General features: G+C 39.4%; 1 protein-coding gene across 6 annotated transcripts in view; it reads right to left on the bottom strand.

Moving 5' to 3' along the window:
- Positions 1-24,343, bottom strand: part of RBMS3 (RNA binding motif single stranded interacting protein 3) — a 707,113-nt gene that overhangs the window by 250,558 nt on the left and 432,212 nt on the right. For all 6 annotated transcript variants that reach the window (XM_071429410.1, XM_071429411.1, XM_071429414.1 and 3 more), the window contains one exon: positions 12,063-12,154. In XM_071429410.1, coding sequence (XP_071285511.1) covers positions 12,063-12,154 — 92 coding nt within the window. The remainder of the gene's footprint in view (positions 1-12,062; positions 12,155-24,343) is intronic.

Below are 24,343 nucleotides of genomic sequence, written 5' to 3'. Positions count from 1 at the left end.
AAAACCCAATAAAAAGTACTAGATGATGCTCTCAGGAGGAAAGTGCCTAAGTTGCTACATTTTTCAGACCACATCCTTTAGATAAGTCTGCACCAGGCTTCCCAAATGTCTTAGGATCAAAGAGAACCAGCACAAGAGTCACTTAGAGGAGGGCAGAGAGACATCCCTGTAACCAATCTAATTGCTCACTGACATAAAATGTTGTACCTCTTCAAGGTACCTCTGTAAGTCAATCTCGAAATTTCTTATATACTCAAGAGAAGTAAATAGCATGCAACAATGTAATCATGCAAGATGAAACTATTTATTTGAACTTCAAGGAAAGCAAAGTAGAGTCTGCATCCAACACTCCTTTTTAACATAGAAAGCCTTGAGTTCAAGCAGACTCAGAAGACTGATCATAGAAAAGACAGCCATTATGTATTTCAGCTAATTAAATTTTATTCTGAAAGGGAAGCATTTCCATTACTCTAGGCTCAGCAGCCCCAGGAGAGAGGGCAGGGCAGCGAGACCACTGTGACCCCATTACAGCCAGACTTCAACCTGGTTGGGATCAGTTCTGACTCCTTCACCAAACCCACAACTTTACCATGTGCAACGTGCTGTGCAGTGGGAAGGCAGGCTGAAGTGAATTAGGTCATGCTATTAGGAGTGGTGACCTTTCACTGATGAACAGTTTTTAAGCAAGAAAAAAGATTTTTTGGAAGCTAAGACACTGCGAAAACCTTCACTTCACTGACTCCACACGTTGTTTTATGCTGCATCCCTATAATATAGCAACACAGACATATAAATGATAGTCCTGGCTTTCCATAACAAGCTATAATTGGAGAAGGTGACTAGGAAAATGTTTAGATAAATGGTGGGATCACAACCTTTTATGCAAAACGGACAAATAAGTTATGGAAATATCTGGGAAACCCTGAGGCTGTGTAGCTCTACTGCAAGCTATAGGCACAGTTAAAGCAGACAGTAAATCACTAAATCTCATCTCAGAGTTTACAGTTTTGTTGTTGTTTTGGAGTTTTTTGCCAGGTTTTGCTGACAGATGGAAAAATACTGGCTGATTATGACCAAGATTTAATTTACCTCCAATTTCCTTCCTATTTCTACAGCACATGCCTAAAAAACCCACATACTATTTTATTTTCAGGGCTTAGAGCTATTACTAGCAAATAGTCATACTCCAACAGCACATATTATGAAAATACCACTGCAATACTTTTTGCTACTCATGAGAACCTCATTATAAAATTTTCTCATGAATATTTCTAAATTATCATCTATAAATGTGGGCATACATTGATATAAATATAGTTTCTTGCATACTTATCAACTAGGCATGCACAGACTAAAACCCCGTACGTCCATACACAGAGAGAGAGAACTGTGATACTGCATGGAACAGCAGCATCTATCAACTAAGTGGGGTAGTAAGGTGCCAAAAATACCTTTGAAGATAGGGAAGCCTTTATTCAAGGTGTCTTCTCTTTCTTTACCTGTCTACCAACTGAATTTAAAGACCAAAAATGATTCAATTGCATGAAGTGACGTCTGAGACACAGACTTCAGTCTCAACTACTAGAAAGATATGTTCACTTGTTCTGAGGAATACAAAGCCAAGCTTTCTAGCCAAGTCTTAATTATCCCAACTCCAAAGTTTTTTGCTAGAAATGAATCTTTTTTCACTATCTGTTTTCCTTTTTGAATTGTGGTAGGAATATCAGGATAGAAGATGACTGACAAGTGGTAATCACTGAACACTCCCCACTTTGCTACTTACTGGCACCCAGATAAAGAAAGCTGTATCCATTTTAACAAGGCAAAAATATATCTCCAATCAAATACCATATCCATATGCCAACCATGTGTTCACACCAGGGAGGACCAATTTTTCCAACTACAAAAAATGCCTTTACAGCTGCTTTCATCAAAGTTTTCATTGTTCCCTGTGGTTTTGGACAGCACAAAGTTGTGAGGACCAGTAGAGGAAATAGCCATTACACCTCCATTAAGGCAGTGTAAGGGGTGTCTTTGGTAGGTGTACATCTCCCAGATGTACTCAGTAGATTCCTTTGGGAATCACAGAAAGACTCCATCTGTTCCTCCAGTGGAGGAGCTGGCAATTTAGAGCCCCTAGGTTCTTCTACATGTCCACCATTTTGAGCTATGACTAATAAAATGACTAACATTTTCTGCCATGAGCTCTGGAGAAAGAAGAATATGAATATAAATCTCTCCTAAATAAGGATTCATTGCACAGCATGACATCTGCTGCAGCCCTTTCCTGTGTTTAAATACGAAGGCATGTGCTGCAGCATTGCTGGTCACATCATGCCCAAGCAGTGGGTGCAAGACAAAATGCACAGGGGTGCTTCAGTAGCCCCTGGCAAAGATAAAGTCCTCAAGCCCTCTGACAGAATTGGCCAGATATTGATCCATTGGTGGTATCAGTTTCAGGTATTGTTCATCAGTATGACAGACATTTATTTGATCTAATATTTAAGGAAAGCTGTGACCAAACAATTCCAAACTTTAAGGCAATTATTTATAATGCCTTATTTAAACAGAGCTGGGGGGAGTTGGGTATACTTCCTTTTGACACACTGAACACATGTCCTCGTACTTGGGGTTATACTTCTCTTCACCTGCTGCTTTAAAGGAATAGCTCTGTTACATTTTTTTAACACTTCAATTATTTCTGGGGTACATTTTTCTAAAGCTGACGGTTCTTATTTTAAAAATTGATCTTCCTATGCTTAATCAAATATGTGCATTTATCCTTGTGCAAAATGAGGACTGCCTTACAAAGCACCTGATACCAGCCAAATGTACTATTCCTCTCTGTGTCCATTTTCCCATTTCCCAGGCTGCAGCACTACACAGCATTAGCAATACTTGCCTCATGCCAAACATATTGATATAAAATGACCCTCTAAGCTTCCTGTCAGCTCTGCTCTCATATTACAAAGCCACTTTAACATGCTTCACGTTCATTACTTAGCAACTGCTCCTTGCTTCTAAGAACCACATCCTTATTGACGCACGCACATCCTGGCACATCTTTCTTAAAACTGGAAACAGAACAGGGATTAAAGGAAGTTATGATTGCATTTCATAAAATCATAAGTGCAGTGAAAAGGATTCATAGGGAACAAGAGCCTTCTGTCTCTCCTGATACAAGAATTAGCAAGCAATCAATGAAATCTACATTGCAGGTCTAGAGCAAGCAAAGGAGATGGATCTTTGAAGAACATGAAGCTAAAGTGAAGAATTTCTTAAAGCTGGATGTTGTGCTGCCAAAATTTTAAATGCAAAACAGGCAGCATAAATTGTTTATTTGGGGATGGGGAGGCAGTTCTACAAATGACTATTCAATGCAAGCTGAAGAAATCCCAAATTGCAAATTGCTAGAGGCTAAGAGACTACTCTGGGGAAGTATCCTCACATGCTTGTCTGGTTCTTGTACTCCTCTGTTGGCACATGCTATAGTGCATTATCTGAAAGAGAATCTAATATCAGAAGGAACTTTATTCTGGTCTGATATGGCCAGAATGGGTTTTACAACCTTATATCTCTTACATTTATTTTGATCACATCAAAGCTAATTTATCATGACTACAAATAGAATTCAACTGTTCATGTTATCATTATCTCCCTTCCTGAGCACAAATATGTAAAGGGAAAGGACTAAAAAATTCAGTGAGCTTCCATTATGACTCAGTGTGTTGCATATAGCACGAGCACAGCCTAATTTCATATTTTTATACAAAGGAAAAATAGAGTTTCCTAATATAGTGACAAAAATTATCATTCATTAGTGAACAAAACTGCATCTAAACTAAAATTTATTTAGATTACAGCCAGACTACTCAGTCATGTTGGTTGAATGGGAGACAGTCATTAATAAAGAAATAACAAGAGAGTATTTACTAATACAGTAACATTTAGATATGCAGAAGGGGATGCATAACTGCACAGGGAATATCTATGCATATTGATGGTAGATTTGTGTTTACTGGTAGAGTGTGCACCTGTGTATTTCCAGGCTGATGAGCTGTTATACAGGCACTCACATCAACTCAGAAGAAATGCCACTGAAGTTTGCACACCTGCTTTCCAAATCAAACCAAATAACCTGAAAGTGGCCTGGTTTTCACACAAATTGCACTGCTTTTGAAGCTGTGGCTCAGTCCAGACTAAGTGGTACCCCAAAAAGCATGCACGTATCCTCCTGCTGGTGGTCATATGAATCATCATGTTAGATACAATGAATTTTTGTTTCTCACCTTACAAAAGCATTGTCCTCAGGCTGATCTACAGAAGAACATAATTAAATGATGTCACTGAAAGAAAGGCTATGTCCATTTTCTACCACAGTAATATTTTCTAAAACCACAGGTTTTTGATCATTTCAGCATGTGCTGGCTTTTTCCTGGTGAGTAAAGCTGTGCTTACTGAATTTAGAACATAGTTCTGCTCAGTCTGAGCTGCAGATTCCCAAGCTGCATAGTTGTGGTCGGATAACTCCTCTGTGGGGCGTTTGGAGTTTCCTGAGTATGGAGGCAAAAAAGAATTAATCTGACTCCAGTGTTTAACTCATTTGCAGGACTCAGATTTCCTGTTCTGCAAACATAAAGGGTTTGCAAAGAGTGTGTAAGAGCTTCCAAGATGTATAGCTATGTGAGTGCTAAAGATAGGGAGCCCCATTCTTCTCCCCAGCTTAGATTGCCAAAGCTCTGTGGATTTCAGCTGTGTTATTACCAATTCAAATGTGTTCCAAGTCAGAGGAAAGTCAAGAACAATGTGTATTTATGAAAAAAGGCCAACTCTTGTTTGGCTGAAGTTCATAACCCGAAAAGAACCCAGTAATTCCACTATTCTTCAGCCTAAAAGTTGGCTACATTTTTCACTTTCAGCATCTGTTCTGTGGTGCAAGGCATTAATAGCATGGAGGTGGATATATTTACTGATTGTTTGTACTTTAATTTTCAAAGACAGAGGAATGTTTTAATGTTAGATGAAGTTACAGTATGAAAAAAAAATCAAGTAAATCTAGAAACTAAAGCAGCACTTGAAAAGGGAAGGAAAATACCACGGCCAGGTCTATCTGAGGTGATAGCTAGAGAATAAACATGATTGTGTGTGCTGTAAGATTTTCTAAGCTAACTTAGTGGTTAAGAAAGATGCTGAGCTACAATTTTTGGGAACAAAGGAACATAGTACTGACCTAATTCCTCTCAACTGGCCAACAGTAAAGTTCCATGCACTTTCAGAGAGTAGAATTATGTCAAGTTAAGCACTTCTGAAAACCCCCAAAGAAATTATTGTTTATAAATTTGGCAGGTGTGGTTCAAACACTGTTGATGTGCATATCCTCCTTCATGCTGATCTACATGCTTTTAGGAGCAACACATGCAAGTGTGGAAGGACTGCTGGATTTTAGTACCCCCAGGATAACCTGATGTTCTTTCAAGAATGGCTCAAGCTAATGCATTCTATATTGGCTTGTGAATGCAATCTAAAAGCAGGAAAAGGATTTTAAGATAATTTCACACCAGCTACCATACAGTCCTCAGATACAAGCATAAAATTTACAAGGCTGGATAAGACTAGGAAGTCCTTCCATTAATGTCATGTATCTTTGCTATCAGCCCAACCTATCACTGTTTGTGCAAAGCCACTCATTGCTTTAGTCTTGATTGTCTAGGATGCTCATAGGACACTGTTGTCTGCTACTGCAGATTTTCTGAAATTTAAAGCCCTTTGCTAGCACATCTGTGATTTGAATCCTGAATTTAGACAGTGTTTCCTCTGGAAAAAAAAAAAAAAAACCAACAAAAAACACCAAAAAACCAAAACCAAAACAAACAAAAAAACCCACCAAAACAAACAACAACAACAAAAAACCAAAACAAAACAAAACAAAAAAAACCCACACAAAAAAAAACCACCAAAAAAACCCCAAAAAAACCACCAAAAAAAACTGACAAAAAAAATCTTCCAGGTTTTGAAAGGCATATCATCCTAAGAAATTTTGATATGAAACCTAATACCAACAAATAATTTAGCATCTTATTAATGCTCTTGCTTTGTCAATTATTATCCTTTAAGAAATGGAAAAATATCCAATATTTGCAAAACCTGCATTAAAGGCCAGCTCCATCTGGGAAACTATGATTCCCCATCCCAAGAGTAAAAGATAATTTCTGAAAAACAGAGGAAAGCAGGCAAGAGAGGATGACAGCATGGCTTTGATAAGCAGCAGTACACGAAACTTGGAACTTCCAGTTAGTGCTTCTGCAGGACACCTTTGGTATGGCTGACTTGGTAAAAGAAATCAAAGGAGAGAGACACTTGCATGTGTAATTCCCAAATCTAAACTGAACTGCCTCTCATTTCTTTCCAGCTGTAACTTTCCATTTTCATTGAACCCAGGATTGTTATCAATTCAGGTCAGTATTGGTCAGCCAGTATGGGCTGTGCAAAAGCACAGGGAGAGAGGGTGCACATTTTCAGAAGATGAGAGGAGAGCTCACTGGAGTGTGCTCCACACACATCCAAGAGTTGTGCCAAATGTCTCTGACAAGTGTTGCAGCAGCAGCAGCCCACGCCTGGCTGTGCAATTCATTCAGAAACGACGTGGAAGGTGGCCAGCACAGCCATGTTCTCAGCTTCTCCTACACTGCTGAGCATGGTGAGGCTTCCAGAGGCACCAGCTCCTGCCCCAGCAGCAAAAGAAAACGGTGTTTAATAAATCACCAATACAAATATTAGACTTCACAGAACAGATTGGTGGGGATGAGATATCTGATAATTAAAGCACAGGAGTAAAGCAAAGCCTGACAATTTCAATATTGAGCTCTAAAACTCCTAGAATCCCACTTTGGTTTCAAAAGGAAGGTTAGCTTCTCCTCCTAGCATCTTCCACAGTCGAAGCAGGAGTTGGTACAGGCCGAACAGTGTACCCCCCACTAGCTGCCAACCTAGCTCACGCTGGAGCCTCAGTCGACCTTGCCATCTTCTCCCTACACCTAGCCAGTATCTCTTCAATCCTAGGAGCAATCAACTTCATTATAACAGTCAGTAGGACTGTTAACCAAAAATATTATCAAAAAACTCAGTATCCTGAGGTTTTGTTAGCTAAAATTTGCAGACATTTCAATCATGAGTTAGGAAAGCAGTGTATCATGTGTAGAGGCCATATTTCATATTTGGTACGGACAGCATTCTAATTATTTACATGAATTTTTAAACGGCAAAAAAACCAAAACTTTTCATTAAAATAGGTTAAAAAAACATTGGAAAAAAGGGTTTTCATCAGAGTTTTTCCATTTTAAGGATCAGCCCTTTAGCGTATTGGTGTCTGACAGAGAAAAAAGGGAAGTAATTTAAAAATAAGAGAATAGGAAGCTGAAAAATAAGCAGACAGAACAAACTTATTTGGTCAGCTGACTCATACCAGAGCAATGCTTAAAACCTACGCAAAAGTCTGGAAAATAAATAAGATTTTCTTCTGTGGGATTTCCTTTTCCTTGGTTCCTGGAGAAAATCTGTCTATTTAACTCTACAGCTCTCTGTTCCTCTTTAGAAGCTCTTGTGCTTGGCTCTGGTCTGTGGGAAATAGCTCCCTTTTATCTTTCACCTAGATGGTGACTACTCCCTGTATTTAAGCTTCTGCATGATGGAAAGATGAGAAAAAGATCACACAAGAAGCAAAATCACCACTGCAATTCCCTTGTGGAGGAAAACACATCAGAGCCTACTGGCACAGCCCTTTCTCAGAACCAGTTCCTGCAGTGTACTCTCTGGATGGCAATTACTGCAGCAGAGTAGTCAAGAAATGATTCCTTGGACTTAGACAACTGCCAGTGCTAATTAAATATTCCCTCAATATCTGCATTTTTCACGCAGGTCTTGAGGATGTCTAAATGCATTACATGTACAAAAGGAAAACCCAGAGAAGATACACAAGATCAAATACATTTTTCATCCTTATAAAAGCAGGAGTGAAAACTCTTCCTTTGTGAATGCATTTGTTTCAACACTCTTGATGGGCTGCTAGGTATTAAAGAAGCTATTAGATACTCTGCAAGAACCTTCCTTCACCTGAACTTTCACATTATGCAATCTTACAGCAGACTAGAACTGGAAATAAAAAATGGTAGAGAGAGATAAAAAATATCCCCCCAAATGTCTGTGAAGGGATCAACTGATTGCACAGTTCAACTGCAGGCCGACACAAGCTCAGAAGCTCAAATTTATTTAGACAGCAGACTTCTATTGATTTTTCAGGTGATTTAGACTTCTTGGCATCATTAAAACTTACATATAAAGTAGATTAAGAAGTGTCCTCATGAATGTGCAATTCTGGGTGAAGGACTATTGCAAATCCCAAGAATAGATGTGTCTACAGATTTTATTAGAACACTGATACATTTTTCATATGTACTAGGCTTCTTTGCCTACTTGTCTGAGCCAACTCCCATATTACTAAGATTCTCCTTATTAATTTCCCATATTCTGTCTATAATATTTTTCTAGGAAATGCAGGAAAGGAGCATCTGGAAAAAACCTAAATTGATATATAAATCATGCACATAAGCAATGGGTTTTTTCTGTCATGTTTCTGTAGTCCCTAGCATAAAGAGACAACCAAATCAATAATTCCTCTGAGATTTTCCAGAGGCATATCAGTTGTGCCATTTTTAGCGAAAGACAAACCCAAAAACCCACCTGGACTCTACGAGCCTGACCAAACAGACACTACATGTACACAAATGAATCTGCATGTCCAAAGGCACACAGGAAGCACGCAGCAAAATAAGCCAGGCCAGCTAGGAAAACATCCCTCAGCAGCTGCATAGCCAAGGGATCAATAAATGAAATGCTTAATAAGCACTTGTAAAAAAGATGGACAAACTTAGATGAACATAGGACAGCAGAAGTGGCCAGAACTCCTGATTCATGTACCTCTGAGAGAGAAATGCAAAAGAAGCCCGGTGGCAGCACCTGAGTGCAAGAGCCTCACACAATTCCCCTTTGGGTGGGAGGTTATGTGGGTCCTTGTGTGTGTCCTTGTCCCACCAAGTGGGCCAAACAAGACCTCATCTCCTCAGCTGCCACCGCTACCTCTGCAGGCATACTACTGCTGCTCCTCTCCCTCAACTGAATCCTCACCCGCCTGCTTCAAACCAGAACAAAATGAGAAATTCAGACGTGTTTAACAGTTGGGTTTTTTTCCCTTTGTGGGTTTATGGGGTGTATTAGCCTCAAAAGAACAAGTCTTCCAATACTGATGGGACTTGGAGCATCAATCCACCAGAGTTTAACCTTCTTCCAGAGGCAGCACTCTGAAACAAAATCAGCCAAGATGCTGTCCAAATTCTATAAAAAAAGAGGGAGGCAGCTGTATTTTAGCATCGATAAAATGAGTATATTTTACTCAAGTATCCACAAGATACTTCTGCTAGCCAACATGGTCAGGGGTTCAGTTCTGCTTTTTGTTTTTCAAAGAAGATTCCTGGATTTCTATGAGAAAAATTATATTGTGTTAAAACTGAGAAAGAACCACTCTTTCCGAGCAAGAGCTCTCTCCAGGAAAACATCACAGACAATACCGACACTTCAGCATATTTTCTCTCACTACTGAAGAAGGCCAGCACATAGAAAGGGTTGGCCAATGCCTCTTTCACCTCTACTCAAAAGCATCCACAGCTGGACTGAGATTTTTTGACACTTGCTGAACACAGGTTACAGTCTGTCTCCTCTCTGGCCTCTACACAGGGCAGTTTCACTGCTTTGCAATGCAGAGTAAAAGAGGACACTGATACTATGAAAGCATGGCACAAAAAAGATTCAGGGAATTTCTTCAGACTTAACTTTTTTATTTTGATTTTATTTGAGAGCCACCATTCACCACTAATTAAAGCAGCTCTTGAAATAAAACTGCTCTGGCTAAACTTCCAGAAATTCAGGTTACATTATTGTTCTGCCCCTTTCCTCGAACCTCTTCTGAGCCCTCACTGTTAATTCCGACACTGGCAGGTAATGCTGTCTTTCAGTCCTGTTATGCAACTTGGCTTCCAACACATGCAAGAACTAACATGTTTCTCCAATGGATTTGCTTTCCCAGGCTCCTGCCTTCTCGGCAATGCGAGGTACTTTGTGTGGAGTCATCTCAATTTCCTTTGAAACCTCATTTTTCTAAATACTTAGATTTTTTCAGAGATAAGAAAAGTCAGTTGTATATTTATCTTGAGCTATCAAACACACTAAAAAGAATCTATCTGAGATTCCAGGCACCATGGCTAAATAATAAAAATACTGTCAGTCTTATGCAAACAAATCTGTACACACCAGCCGCCTCAAAATCTCACAGGGCAAAAAGCTGCTCCTGCCACAGGTTCCCCAGAAAACAAACCAAAGCCTGGTACAGCTCTTCCTACTCTGAAAACATCAGGCTTTGCTTTTAGCCCCTAAATATTGGACAATCCAAACCACAATGTTTTAAGCCACCATCTTTTCTGGTGTTTCCACAAACATAAGTACTGCAATTGTTCCTTCCTCTGAATCCTGACAACCCCAAGCATAGATTTATCTTTCAATCCTATCTTTAAATCTGTAATTTTAAATCCATAACTGTACAGTTCTATATGGATTTAGATTTTTTACAGATTTATATAGATTTACTCCTTTCTAGAAAGGGCTATTTGATATCAATCATTAGGACAAAATATATCTCCTGTCTATGGTTTCTTTTCCACAGCTTGACTAATGCATTAAATTGCCAATATTTTAACAAGGAGCTGCTGTATGTCTGAGAAATAAAATAGCACAATCCTTAGCAGAAGTTCACATTCTTCTGCTTGCCATCTTTTACCCATTTGAAGCAAATATTTTTTATCACCATGTGTCAATAAAAACTAAGAACCAATAAAACAGCCTAGCTTGCATTGTGGGATGCTTTTAAACAGAAATACATCATTGACATCCAGCTTCTTTCAGGCACAGTGAGTGTAATTCAGTAGAAGGAAAAGAACCTCATTTACCAGCAATTACTTTTCTCCCTAAAATAAAATAATAATAAAAAACTCATACACCAAAACAAAACTATGTTTTTACTAAGACATCACTGAAAAATAAAGGTTTAAACCACCAACATTCCTTTAAGTGGAAATCTTCAAATCTGATGGTTGTTTATCAGTTGATTTCCCTCTTTCTTTGTAATTACCTGTTTGTTTTCACTGTTTTAGATTCTAGGACAGCATAATTTCTAGAGACACTAAATCAGGCATTATTAAGTGCTTTTTGTGATTCTCAGCAAGGCATTTTTAAAGTAGAAAGCAACAGCTATATTTGCTAGCTGACACAGTCTAGAGCTCAAAGACACATTATTCCACCTTCAGAAAGGCAACAACTGGACCACACGATGGTCATTACTATAACCCCTGTCTCACCATCAGCCCCTTTGCCTGGGGACAAGGGACAATTCCAAGACCAGAGTGACTGAGCTCACTGTTCTTGCTACGGCTCCTGCAGCCTCTGTGAGCAGATGCCAATCATCTCCAGACAGCCTTTAGCAAATAGTCTTTCAGCAACCTTCTACACTCTCATTTATGTCCTCAAAACAGAAAAAAACCTCAACAAGCAGGAGAAGCCAAACCTAGGCAGATCAACCAGATTTTGCTACTCCTTCACAGAAGCTCACTAGCCACATCAGAAAAGAGTAACTTTCCAAAGCAAAGGAACCAAATGAAGACAACTTCAAGGTGAAGAAAAGGCAACTCTTGCACCCAGCACTTAGCAAAAGGCATTTCCAATGCTCTTCCACTTCAGTGCTCTGTCTTACAACCCTCTACAAACAGGGGGACAGAGAGAGAATCAGAGCAGAGGCCATTACATGAGACACAGCTCTCAAGAACACAGACAAACCATGGAGCCAAAGGATGAAAGAATCTTTAGAATAAGCAATCCAAAACCTTAAGAAAAACAGGAGCAAAACAAACCCTAAATTTAACCCAACAGCTGAAGTAAACCTGCAATGACAGAGTTCTTCTTACCTTTGCCATCTGCGCCTGCACGCCATTTGCTTTGAGAGATGCTACTGCTTTCTGTGCTGCTGCGGGACTGTCAAAATCTACAAAACCATAACCTGGAAAATAAACAGATAAATACAGATTTTCAGTATTATCCATGTGTATGAGCACAGATAAAGATTTTATTTTCATAAAGGAGGAAAATCCATTCTTTCACACAGTCTCATAATCTTGCATTAGCACTGCCACCACACCTGTATTTGTCACATCTTTTCTCCTGAACCTAGTGGGGTTTAAGGGAATGCAGTGACCTGAAGCTTCAAAGTGCCAGAAGATATGAAGCAGAGGGGGAGTGTGGGCAGGTCTTTGTCTGTCCTAACAAATTAAAGGTCCCTGGCAGCAGAAGGGCACACACATGCAGTGCTCTGAAGTCCTGCCCCATCTTTTCCATAAGAGGAGGCAACATTATGGACCTTCCTGGGATACAAAGCTACATCTTGAAGTGGCTGGTTTCACAAGAAAACACTCCTTCTCCTTTGTATGGCTTTAAAGCCATACAAAGATTAAGCTTCAGAAGAGGAGGGCAACAAGTCTGTGTGGCAGGCTGGGGCCATGTGTGCAGGGGCAGGGAGAGCAGCCTTCCAGCAGGTGGGTCCAGTTCAGGGAGAAATCCCAATGTGTGCTCTACAGGCAACTGCCAGATAGCTCTAGAAGATGGTGAGATAGCAAAGTCTCAGCTTTGGTTAAACCACATCCCTTTCATCCCCCTGCTCTCTCTGCTGGAACAAGGGACAGATCTCTGCCAGGAATTGCTTTGGGGTATCATCTGAACAACAGCTTAGAGGTTAGATCTTAGGGATTGGCAAGGGATAATCATCTGCTTTTAAGGCTCTCTTACTCCCAGTATTTGCATTAGTTTAGTATATTAATCAGACAGTTACTTCCTATCTTCTCCTCCTCCCTCTCCATTTTTTTCTTCCTTTAGCCAGCAACACTGGTATGTTCAAGCAAGCCCAGTGCTGTTATGTCCCTAATGGATAGCAAAAACTCTGAAAGTATTTTTATTTTCCTAAAGACATAAAGCAGGGGTAAGAAGGCAAGGGATCGACTTTTCACAACTTTTAAAGTACTGAGTTCTCTCTGACCTTCAACAGCATTCAAACGTCTTGCTCATAAAGATTTCAACTGAATTAGGAAGATCTAAAAATCTCACCAAGCACCTATTTAGGCAGCTGCCTATATTTCACAATCCATCCAGGGAAAACCCCTACATCTTATTAAGCAATTACAGTGCAGGTAGGCATGTGCTGCTCAGACAAGCTGTGGCCAAGGGCCACATCTTTGGCTTCTCCCTGGAAAGCCATATGGATGAAACTGAACCGCCTGAAAGCTTTAATAATATTAGCACAAGCATATTTATAGCTTCTTTGCAGACATCTCCATTTACTAGGTCAATACACATCCTACAGGAGGCAACCAGAGATATGATTTCCTACTGTATCCATTTGTATTTCTTTTCCCAGCCTTTCTTCCTACTCCTGGGAGACTTCATTGCCATCCTCTCTGCACCAAATCTAGGTATAAGATTATGTGCTTGTTATTACCTTGCCCCTCAAATTACAAACATCTCTATTAATATTTTGGTATGCATACATTGCTCAATGTCCAATCATGAAAGAATTTTGTGCACATGGATGTTTTTGTTTCTTGGCTTAAATCTCGTCCAGAAAGTTTTAAGAAAATTAAAAGAAATAAGAAAAAAGAAACAAACAAAATAATTAAAGACACTGCTGACTTATGGAGCGTGAAAAGCACTATTTTGTAGCAAAGCCAAGATCTGAATCATTCTTTTCTTTGCTCAGTTTTCTACTTTGGTTTGTTTGGTGGAGGGTTTATTGTCATGGGGAGGTCTGGGGAGGTTTTTTTTGATACAGCGTCACTACAGATTGAGGGACACTGCGATACAGACACTGACAGATTGAGGGACACTGTAATAACAAATCTAATAAACACTAGAGTTTGATCAACTTGGGGATGTGAGGAGAGCTTGACCTTCTCTGATTCCCTCATTTGATTTTCCTTTTTTACTGCAAGCCATTTTTAAATCAGCTTGTCCTACATTGCATTTTCCTTTGCAGTGCTATCCAAGCTCTCTTCTCACTGCAGAGCAGCAGTAAAGCTGATGCTGCTTTGAACTAAAAAACATGCTACAAGACAGCAAGAGTCCTCCCTGGAAGCCTTTGTCCTCTAGAAGAGAAACTTCTGGGAGGAAGAAGGAGATACAATTAGATGCAACTTCCAGTTTCCTATATGAGAGATCCTGACAAGAAGCCAGAGCTGTCAAATGGGAAATCTGAAACATCTTGGGAAGTGATGAGATGGCTTCTATCAAACACTGAGAAAATTACTTTTTAGGACAGTGAGGTGGTCTTCTCAGGAAACTAAATTGTTTTTTATTTCTCACCATTTCCATGCCCAACAATTAGAAGGTAAAAGTGCAAAAGTAATTTTAACATTGTCATTAAAAACAGATAATGAAGTTAGATTTTTATATTTAGCATCAGTGTACAGTGCAGGTTTCATGCATGAAGGAATAGAAAGGAATTTATTTTTAATCTGACTTTCTAGACAGCACAGTAATTATTCACAGCTAAGTTAGTTTTGCTTGTAAATAAAAACCAGAATGTGTAAGAGTATTCCGGAGTTGTATCATAGATATCAGATATATCTAGCATAATAAATCATTGAGGAGTATCATCACTCCATAATATCTAAAACCATTAATATCTTCTACGAATTTTTTCAGTGGACACCAAGGGCAATATGACCATATCAGAGATCCAGTGGAGTCTCAAGACAAAAAACCCTACATCTTTAGCTGCCCATTATGCATTCTAGTATTACTACTCCCAGTCTCACTGCAAAGCTGTTCTTTTTCCTTCCCTCAAGCTCATTTCCATTCCAAGTATCTTTTTCTAGCCCTCCCCCCTCCTGACACATCTCTGCACCACACACAGAACATCAGGACAAAATCACTCCATGGCTGAAAACCCATCCAAAGAACATCAATCTGCTGCAAGGGAAGCCAAGTTCCCAGGCTGTTTCAGCATTCAAGTATCCTTACAAGAACCCTGCAATGCTATATAACAGAAAACTAGGCATGATGCCTTTTTGTACAGTTTCCCTTCTTCCACGTAGATGTTTACAGTCTATGTTAGTGACCTACACTAAAATATTTCATTTGTTTATAATCTCACTTCATTTTTTGTGTCTTGGGCACTAACTAAATAGTGTTGATTTTTCTGTTTGGGTTATGGGTTTTTGTGTGTTGAGTTTTTCTTGGTTTTTGGTTGTTTTTTTTTTAATATACTTGTCTGAGTGGATGAAGTTTAGCCCCCACAAAAGCTAAAACTGGGTCTTGGAACATCCTCTCCAGTGTTCTCCAAAGTGTAAAAGAAGCCCCAAACTCCCTGTGCTGAGAGTCCTTCCCTCTTGTCCAGGCTGTGGCTGAAGTGGGTTGTGCTCCCTGCCAGCAGAACTGGGCTGCTGTGGCTGCCCCTGGCAGGTGCACTGTGGCTGGGTTTGGCTGCTCCAGCTTCTATCCCTATTCTGTTCCCTGGTTCCTCCTGGGAAGAGGTAGGAAAATGGCTGGAATCATCACCCGGGATGAAATTCAGATCAGGGTCTGCCAATCAGACACTGCTCTAAGAAAACACATTTCTTTTTCCTCCTTTAAAAACAAGTGCAAGCCCCACCAGACTGTCCCTCTGCTAGACTCAAATTCCACAGCTTTTTTTCCTTCTCTTTTCCCTGTATTTTTATTGCAGTGTTCACTGCCTTGTAAACATTCTGGTCAATGGATTATACATTTTTTCCCCCCAGGTTTTATGCAGAACATCATGAAAAACAAACTCAGATTCAAAACCGGGACCTTCAGATTGTGCTCACAAGAATCCATCACCACCACAGGAAATCAAAACCAAAACTTTTCCCCCTTTTTTTTCCTGAAACATCCTGACATTTTCCTTTAAGATCTCTAAACACAAATAAGGAAAGCTGTGCTGTCCCCTACTGCTTTGAGAGGTGGGAATTGAACTTATCACTAATATAAACCCCTCACCTCAAGTGTACTTAGGCTGAGGGTGACTTTGGTACTCCAGTGCTACAAGTCCTCCAGGGTGACTTTGGTACTCCAGTGCTACAAGTCCTCCAGGATCCTAAGGTTTTTTGTAGAATGACACATTTCAAGTTCCTACATGCAAGCACACATACAAAGAAACCCAGGACAAGACTATCTAGAATAATTGTTAAACCCTTCCTTTAAGAAATACAGTGCCTGTAATTTTGTACTGGCCTGATGCCATTAGGGCTAAATAATTAAATTTTAAAAATAAAACCAGTATAAGGGTTTTTTTTTTTACCTGTGGGGGAAAGAAAACAGCTAAGCATCAGCAAACTCAAGTTTATAGCTAGCTGCAATAAGTGCTACCCAAATACACTGGCAGACACTAAACATCTCCGTCTCCTATAACCTAAATGGCTGGGGGCCTCCCGGTCTCAGTTTCTCAGTTCCATAATTAAGCTTGGCAGCAGGTTCAAATGAATTAAAACTGAATGTCACTATTTCCTCAACAAATCCCTCATCCTTGTTTTTTCTTACTTGTCAGGAGAAGACCAGCAGAACAGCAATTAGTGGTAAGCAGTGCAGTGAAAAAGAACCAAGCATACACTAATTAGGTCACTCGCCAAACACGTTCATTTCATTGGCAGATTTAATCAATGTTTTCCTGAAATGTCTTAAATCTCCTATGCTAATTTAAAGTTTTGTTATTGTTGTTACTTTAAACACAGATGGGATGCCTGGAGATTTTCAATTGCTTTCCACAAATCCATTTCAAAATAACAACCCCTCATATAGTATATCAAAATTTCGGCACAGGTTTTAGGAAATGGCCTCTAATTTGATGCCAACATTTTTGTGCCTGCAAATACCTACAGGTGCAATTTTGTGGATTTAAGTAATTGCAGGTGTGGAGGGCTCTTAGACATCAAACTCTGAATTGCCCTGATATATCGGGTACTTAGGGGCAATGCCAAATAATTTAAGGGACTGCTGCCACTTGAGGTTCCCATAATTCTTGTGAAGTGCTGGACGGTGGCACAGAGCAAAGGTGAGCTTCCCCTGGCACACATGGGCTTTACACTTCACCTCCAGGGAGTTCTGCTGGTGTAGTGACAGGAATGAGAGCCTTGCTGCCTTTATGGAGCATTGAGGCAGCTCCTCAGTCACTGCTGAAAGCAGCATTAGTTACTCAGAGTGCATGTGAACAGCAGTTTTGGGGTATCCTAGCAGCTTGGTCCCCCAATTAGTGCTTACAGCTAGCATACCAAGCTAGCTAATTGCTTGGTATGCTAGTTACTAATACTAATTGCTTTTTTGCATGGAAGATGCTCTGTTGGCAGTCATCATTGCTGTTGCTGTGGGAAGGGGAGCTGCCACGGCTGCTGAACGAACCTGCACCACACCAGCCTGCCCTGCCCTCCCTCCTGTAACTGCACAGTCTCAGGTCCCTGCAGAGGCTCCATCCTTCCTGCTGGCACTGCCCCCAGAACCAGCCCACCCACGGCCCCACAACCACCAATGGGTTTGAAAGGGCAACATGCAGCCAAGCCACAGCTCAGCAGCCACCTGGTCACCCAGGGTCAAAATAAAATGAAAAAAGAGGCCAAAGAGCAGGAGAAGTGTGGTTTCCTAGAAGCAAGGAGAGGAGCACCCTGGTATGCTGCTGACAGACAGGAGCTCTGCAGACAGGAACCTCTGGCAGGGAGCTGAGAAAGGAGAAGCCATGACAAACGAGGGAAGATAAGTCAGGAATGGTGAGCTCTGACACAAGGACAAACACCACATCTGACCTCTGACCAGGTGCTGCTTTGAATCACTTGAATTCAAGTCAACCAGTACCCTCTGTTTTCTGCTTTCCACACAAGCATGGAGAAGAGATGGAGACCTGGCCCATCCAGCCAGGAGACTGGCATGGAGTCTGGGCACTAATTCAGCCAGTGTTCCTGGCTCACTAACCCTGAAAGCACCTAAATATATTGATGGGGAGCTTCTGGTTCCACTGATGCCAACTCACTTCATCAAAAGAGTTAATGGTTGGTTTCTGTAAGTTAATATCTTTGCTTCCTTCCTGACAGATGGAAAAGGCCAAATATCCCAGGCAGCCCCTACTCCTGCCAGGCCCTCTGTACTAGGGGTTGATGTGGGCGTTTAAGGGAAGTTGTGGCAAAGCAGGAACTCCAGCTCTGACATTTTCCCACATAGGAGAGCTTGACTTGGTCACAATGACTCCTTTTGGCAGCATAAGACACGTAAATTTTGCATAAAGTTACATAACAGTGGAGAAACTTTTAAAAGATGAACACAGATTTGCTTATGTGTAATTACAATTCCACTATACCTAAACTTTTTTCGTAGGTCGGATGTATCAGAACATTTGGAACTGCACTTGCCACCAGTATACAATGTTTTGTTTTAATGTAAAAAAAGTTCCCAGTCCTTGTTTCTGACCATCTAGAATTCAATATACCAGATCTGAAATTCAGAACAGAGAAGACTGAGCATATCACACAGGTTGGGTCTTCAAGGAGTGTAGAGGTTGTTTGGACAAAAAGGAGGAAAAAGAAATTTCAAGAGAGTGCTTGCTTTTTTCATCAATGTTTCTGCTAATGCTACTTAGAGACTGGAAATTAAGAACCACCCCCAAAAGGAAATGTGATGAGGGAGAGGAATACCAGCCTAGGGAAGAGGCAGCAGTCAAAATTACTTGATGAATTAAGTAGCCATTAAATAGAATATATTTACCGTAAGTACCTTAATTGAATTTTATGATATCACTTCTACATATCTATACACATATATGCACACATTTGAAGACACAAGCATGAAGTTTTGACACAAACACTAGTATAAGTACACAGCTAAGCAAATAATATAATCAAAGATAATATAATTATCAGAGATATTTCTCCTTCACACTTGGAAGAAACCTCTAGGATTTCACAAAAGCCTAAGTTAATTTGAGTTTTCAAGTTCACTTTTGCCCAGCACTTACTTGGAGTGTCTCTTAAAAGGCAGTATTTGTTCTGACAATCAGTCTGCAAAAGAAGTGATTATCTAGTAATTTACTATGCAATTTTCAGACATTGTTTTATGCTCAGATAAAGAATCAAATAAAAGTTTTAGAAGCCTTGGAAAATTAGAGTTAGCAAGCAGAGAGGTTGAATCACCCTTGAACACAAAATTACCAAAACCAGCTTTTTCTTTCATTGTTCAAATTGTGCTAAAATATTCCTACAGCTCCAAATGCTCAGAGTAATAGTAAAATAGTCTACATCATTACTATTTTTAAATCTCTACTTTATAAAAATGTTCTCAGTGGCTAGAAAGTGGTGAATCATCACCTTTTAATTAAAACAGCTAATATATAGTTAGAAAAATAATTGGAAGTGAAGACTCTTAAATGCAAGAAAGAAAAGATAGTCCCTTCATTTCAGATCACTCCCCAGAGATGCACCTACATTGTTAAGTATGCATATATAGCTGATTTTTTTGTTTGCTTTAGCTTGATATGGAAATACAGCACAAAACTGTCACTTTGATTATGTTTCTGCAGTGATTTCTTTTGCTTCTTGCATTATTTGAATCCCCTTTATAACAAGAGAACTGCAGAAAAGCAGCACTAACTAACAGAATTTTTAGATATCTCTTTCCAAATACATTCTTAATTTGAACATTCAATTACTTTGAATTAAGCAGAGTGCATATGAATACAGGTTATTATTAATTGCATTGAGTAACTAATGATAATATTTTAATGCAAAACTGAAGTAGGAAACTCATGATGATCTTTAAATGTATTTTAAACTGCTTCTAAATTATTTTTGTCAATCTCTGATAAGTAAAGGAAACAGTACAAAGACACCTACAAAATTTTGCTATGTGGGAAAGAAGTACTTATACAACAAGTAAGTAACTATATGTATATGCATTTTCATGTCTGTCTTTCTGGAACTTCATGCTTCCAAAATCCTAGCCTCTGAAGGAACAGAAGCAGTTCTCAAAACTGACACAAGCTCTTTGTGAAAGATGGTTACAATAGCAACTGTGAGGGAGAGAGGCATCAGAAGTTATGAATGTAGCAAATACACCTATCAAGAAAACAGTATTGCACTTAAGTACCCTCTCTCAATTTTCACTGCATTCCTGGCAATTCAGAACCCCAAAGACTGGTGAACTGAAGAAAATCCTAGAAAGAGCACAAACACAGCCATAAAAATCCAGATTTTGCAAATGGCAGAACACAATTTGTTTATCCCTAACAATATGACAAATGTTTGGGGCCTTAAAAGTGAACCTACACGTGCATGAATACTTATGGGTAACCCTAATTGCAGCATGTCACCAACAGAAAGAGAGAGACCTAAGACTTTGTGAGGACCTGTCAAAGAACAAAAATCTTGGTGGCAATAAACAGAGGGAAGTTGAGAAATATTTCCTAGTATTTTCTAACGCATGAACTTGGATTAATCACACAAAACCAATGATGGAAAATTCATTTCTCAAGTTACTAAATATGGACTGACTAAAGAAAACCATTGCCAATCTCACAGTGTCAGAAGAACAAGAGATAAACACACTTTTCAATCTTTAACTTTCAAAGTAAATCTCTCTGCAAGTCCCATTGATTCACTGTCAAAATTCAAAATGAAGAGTACCTCTATTTTTAAATAAAGGGATACCTTACATCTACAATTGCCATATAAACCTATGGGTGATTCAACATTACACTTATTTACCACCATAACATTTTTATCAATACATTAGTTGTATAATGTAATCATTAAGATTATTTTCACTAGATTTCTGTAGCGTGAGACAGTCATGGTGGTTCTGCAGCTGAGCTAAATTTCACACTTGAAGCCATGATTGAAGGCAGAATGCTCTCCCAAAGAAATACAGCAAGAGGAGTGCTTAGTTACATAATTATATAAAAGGGAGGGAAGGATACAATAGCTGTTTCTTTCCTTGGCTGGAGAAACACTCAGTGCCTCACAATATTTTGCGGTACCCAGAACAAAATAACCTGAATTTGCAGTTTCAGATTTACATCACCTGCTTTGAGATCCAGAGTTACAGTATCAATTAATAGTTTCCCTGAAAAACTTGAAAGGAACCCTTACACCCAAGGCTGGGAAAGGGTTTGCTTTTTAAACCACTATTTTTTATATTCACTTTCCTCTGATTACAGCGACGTCCAGATGCCGAAGTTTCAAAATACCACAAGAAAGACTATTTTCTCGGTATTTCCAGACAGCAGGAAACACTGACACTCTCATGAGAAAGTCTGCTCTTCTGAGGTTTCATGCTCAGTTATGCAGACTCCAGAGCTTTACTTAGCTTGGATAATGTTTGGGTAAGATATGAAACCAAACCTCATGAGATTTGTCCATCACTTATTTTAGACCTGAGCAACTTGAGTAAAAAACCTGGTGTAGAGAAACAGTTTAGGAAAAAATCATTCAGCCATTACTTCTGAAAGCTCCCCAGTGCATGAGTAAAACAACTGATTTTCTTTTCTAAATATTGGACCTCAGTTTACCCAAAGCTAAGCAAGTTATCCACCAGCTGTTCACCAAAAAGGCACATAACCTAAGAAACTGAGACTAATTCCATCTCCTGAGGACTAGTCAGAAATGAACATTAATACTGTCCTGCATCTCTCAGGGCTGGAATCTGGCATGGCATTCCAGCAAGCATTTATGGACAGACAGAACAGAATCTATGGGTGCTTTACTTCTAGTGCACCACACCCATGGAAGACAGCAGTGAAATACAGGGAAGGGGGGAAATGAAATCTCTCAGCAGCCAACTCTACCAGCACTCATTTTAAACAGTGATACTATTCTAGGAGGCAAAGGAGGATGTTTTGTATCACCCAGGGATCTTTGTCAGAAATGAAATATTCCATTCTCTTCTTCCCAACACTGGATTGCTCAGCAACCTTAACATTAAGTAACTGCAAATCCTTGCAAGCAGGAAGAAACAATCTGACAAGAGAAGATGCACTTGGTGATCACACTGTGATTACTGTACTTTATTAAAAATAATTTTCTTTTCAGTATGTTTTGACAAGAAAATGGAAAGCATCTTGTGCAGGCTTCAGGAAATATTAAAATAACCCAAGGTGATGAACGTGCTATTATACAGTCTGTTCCAGAGGGAGGATGCTCAAGTACTGAAATGGTTTTCATTTCAAATACACATTCATTTTCAAGACACCGCACTTGAAAAATTGGACTGTATATTTGTCACACAGTAAGCAGTGATAAAGAGCACAGCAATTTATGTTCTTTATGCAAACCACTTGTAATTCAGAAAACAACTATAGTTTCTAAAAGGCAGCAAAATGATAACACTTTCCCAAGAAAGTGAAATGTTTTTTTCGTGCCAGTTGCCCAATTCTAGCATGCCAACCTTTGCTGTGATAAACATTTTGGATAACATGCAAAGAGCTCCTATTCCAACCCATCAACACTCATGATTTCTTGGAGCTTTAGGCAGAGATGAGCAATACCTTCTGAATATTTCATATTTCTAAGAAAAGGATCCTGATACCACCACCACCATCATGCTAAAATACTGCTGACCTTTGAGCAAGATGCCAACGTGTTTTCAAGAAATGACTGGTGGTAAAAACCAGCATTCCACCTGTGCTATGGAGGAGAAGCACAGCAGAGGTGGACAGCAGGATAAGCCACAACACAAAGGTGAGAACAAAATCCATTTTAAAGACACAGTGTACGTTTTTGCCAAATTATTTTGGACTTAGTATTTCAGACAATCACAATGGCAAGTATCCTTAAAGTTTTATAGTTATATTGCCCAGGGTGTTCTTTTTTATTTTGCAGTTAAATACCAGTTGCACCTTCTGAGCCTTTTTTCATGTATCTACCACATTTATCTGTAGCCTGAAGTTCCAAAATGCTATTATTATGGTAGCCAGAAACAGCTATTAGGTTTCCAGGCTGGGACAAAATGAAAATGAAAATGAAAATGAAAATGAAAAGAGAAGAGAAGAGAAGAGAAGAGAAGAGAAGAGAAGAGAAGAGAAGAGAAGAGAGAAGAGAGAAGAGGAAAAGAAAAGAAAAGAAAAGAAAAGAAAAGAAAAGAAAAGAAAAGAAAAGAAAAGAAAAGAAAAGAAAAGAAAAGAAAAGAAAAGAAAAGAATCAGAAAATCTCTTTTCAGGACCTCTAATTCCATTTTCTTCAGATTTGAGAAAGTTCTGCAATGTAGGTAAGTGGGAGACACAGATAAAGTGGGTAAAGTGCACGCTTTTAATCAAATCTGAATTTTGAACTAGTAGAAGTTTCCTATCACTAGAAATCCCATATCTCTAATACATGAAAAAGAATCAAGTGGATAATACAACATTTGAATCTGAAGCAAACACGTTCATTCCTATCTTGAATTTTAGGCTGCTCTTCAGTGTCAGCTTGTGTGTAACATCATTCCCTGCTGGTACAGAACATGGGGGTCCCACCACAACACAAAGGTCTGATGAAGGTGCTCACTGAAGCCCATGCTGAAGCCACCTGGATGATGATTGTGAGGCATCAGGAGGTCAAACCAGCAGGAGGACAATCCCCTGTGTGCAAATGCCAATATGTAGGAAGCCACTTGCACACTGAAATTCATGGCCACAACCAACCTTCACAGAGCTTGTAGAGAAAAAAATAACGCACAAATGAGGGATTGGAAGAGACATCCTGGGTCTTTCTGGAATGTGGATGATGAAAACTCAACATTAGATGACTACATGGGGTTATATCAGTGACTTACATAGTTCTTTTAATATCACCCTTTACTTACTGGAAGGATCTCGCCTGATACATCCTTGTACCAGATATATTGCCTTCACAACTGTGGCCATTTATGGCTTGGGCACTTATAAAATCATCTGATCCTTTCCCTAAAAATAATTTTCCAACTTTCCATTCAGGATTTCTTCTATTACTTGCTAAGTAAATGATTTTACTATTGGATTTTTTTCTCTTTCTCTCAAAATCCAGTCCTCAGGATCATCTAATTACCTCTTGCCTTGTGTAACAAGCAGGTATTAAGGGAGCTCTGGCAGCAATATCATTGAAGAATAAATGAGAAATCTGATACATGCCTTAGAAACAGGGGCTGGGCGGGCATTGCTGATGGTGGTGACTGCTGTGTTCCATCCTGAATTCAGATC

The sequence above is a fragment of the Agelaius tricolor genome, unplaced genomic scaffold (genome assembly GCF_023055355.1).
Source record: "Agelaius tricolor isolate 1412-34295 unplaced genomic scaffold, bAgeTri1.0.p SCAF_6, whole genome shotgun sequence".
NCBI classification, from domain to species: domain Eukaryota; kingdom Metazoa; phylum Chordata; class Aves; order Passeriformes; family Icteridae; genus Agelaius; species Agelaius tricolor.
Note: the sequence above shows the minus strand (reverse complement) of the source record. Positions and strands in the feature narration are given on the sequence as shown.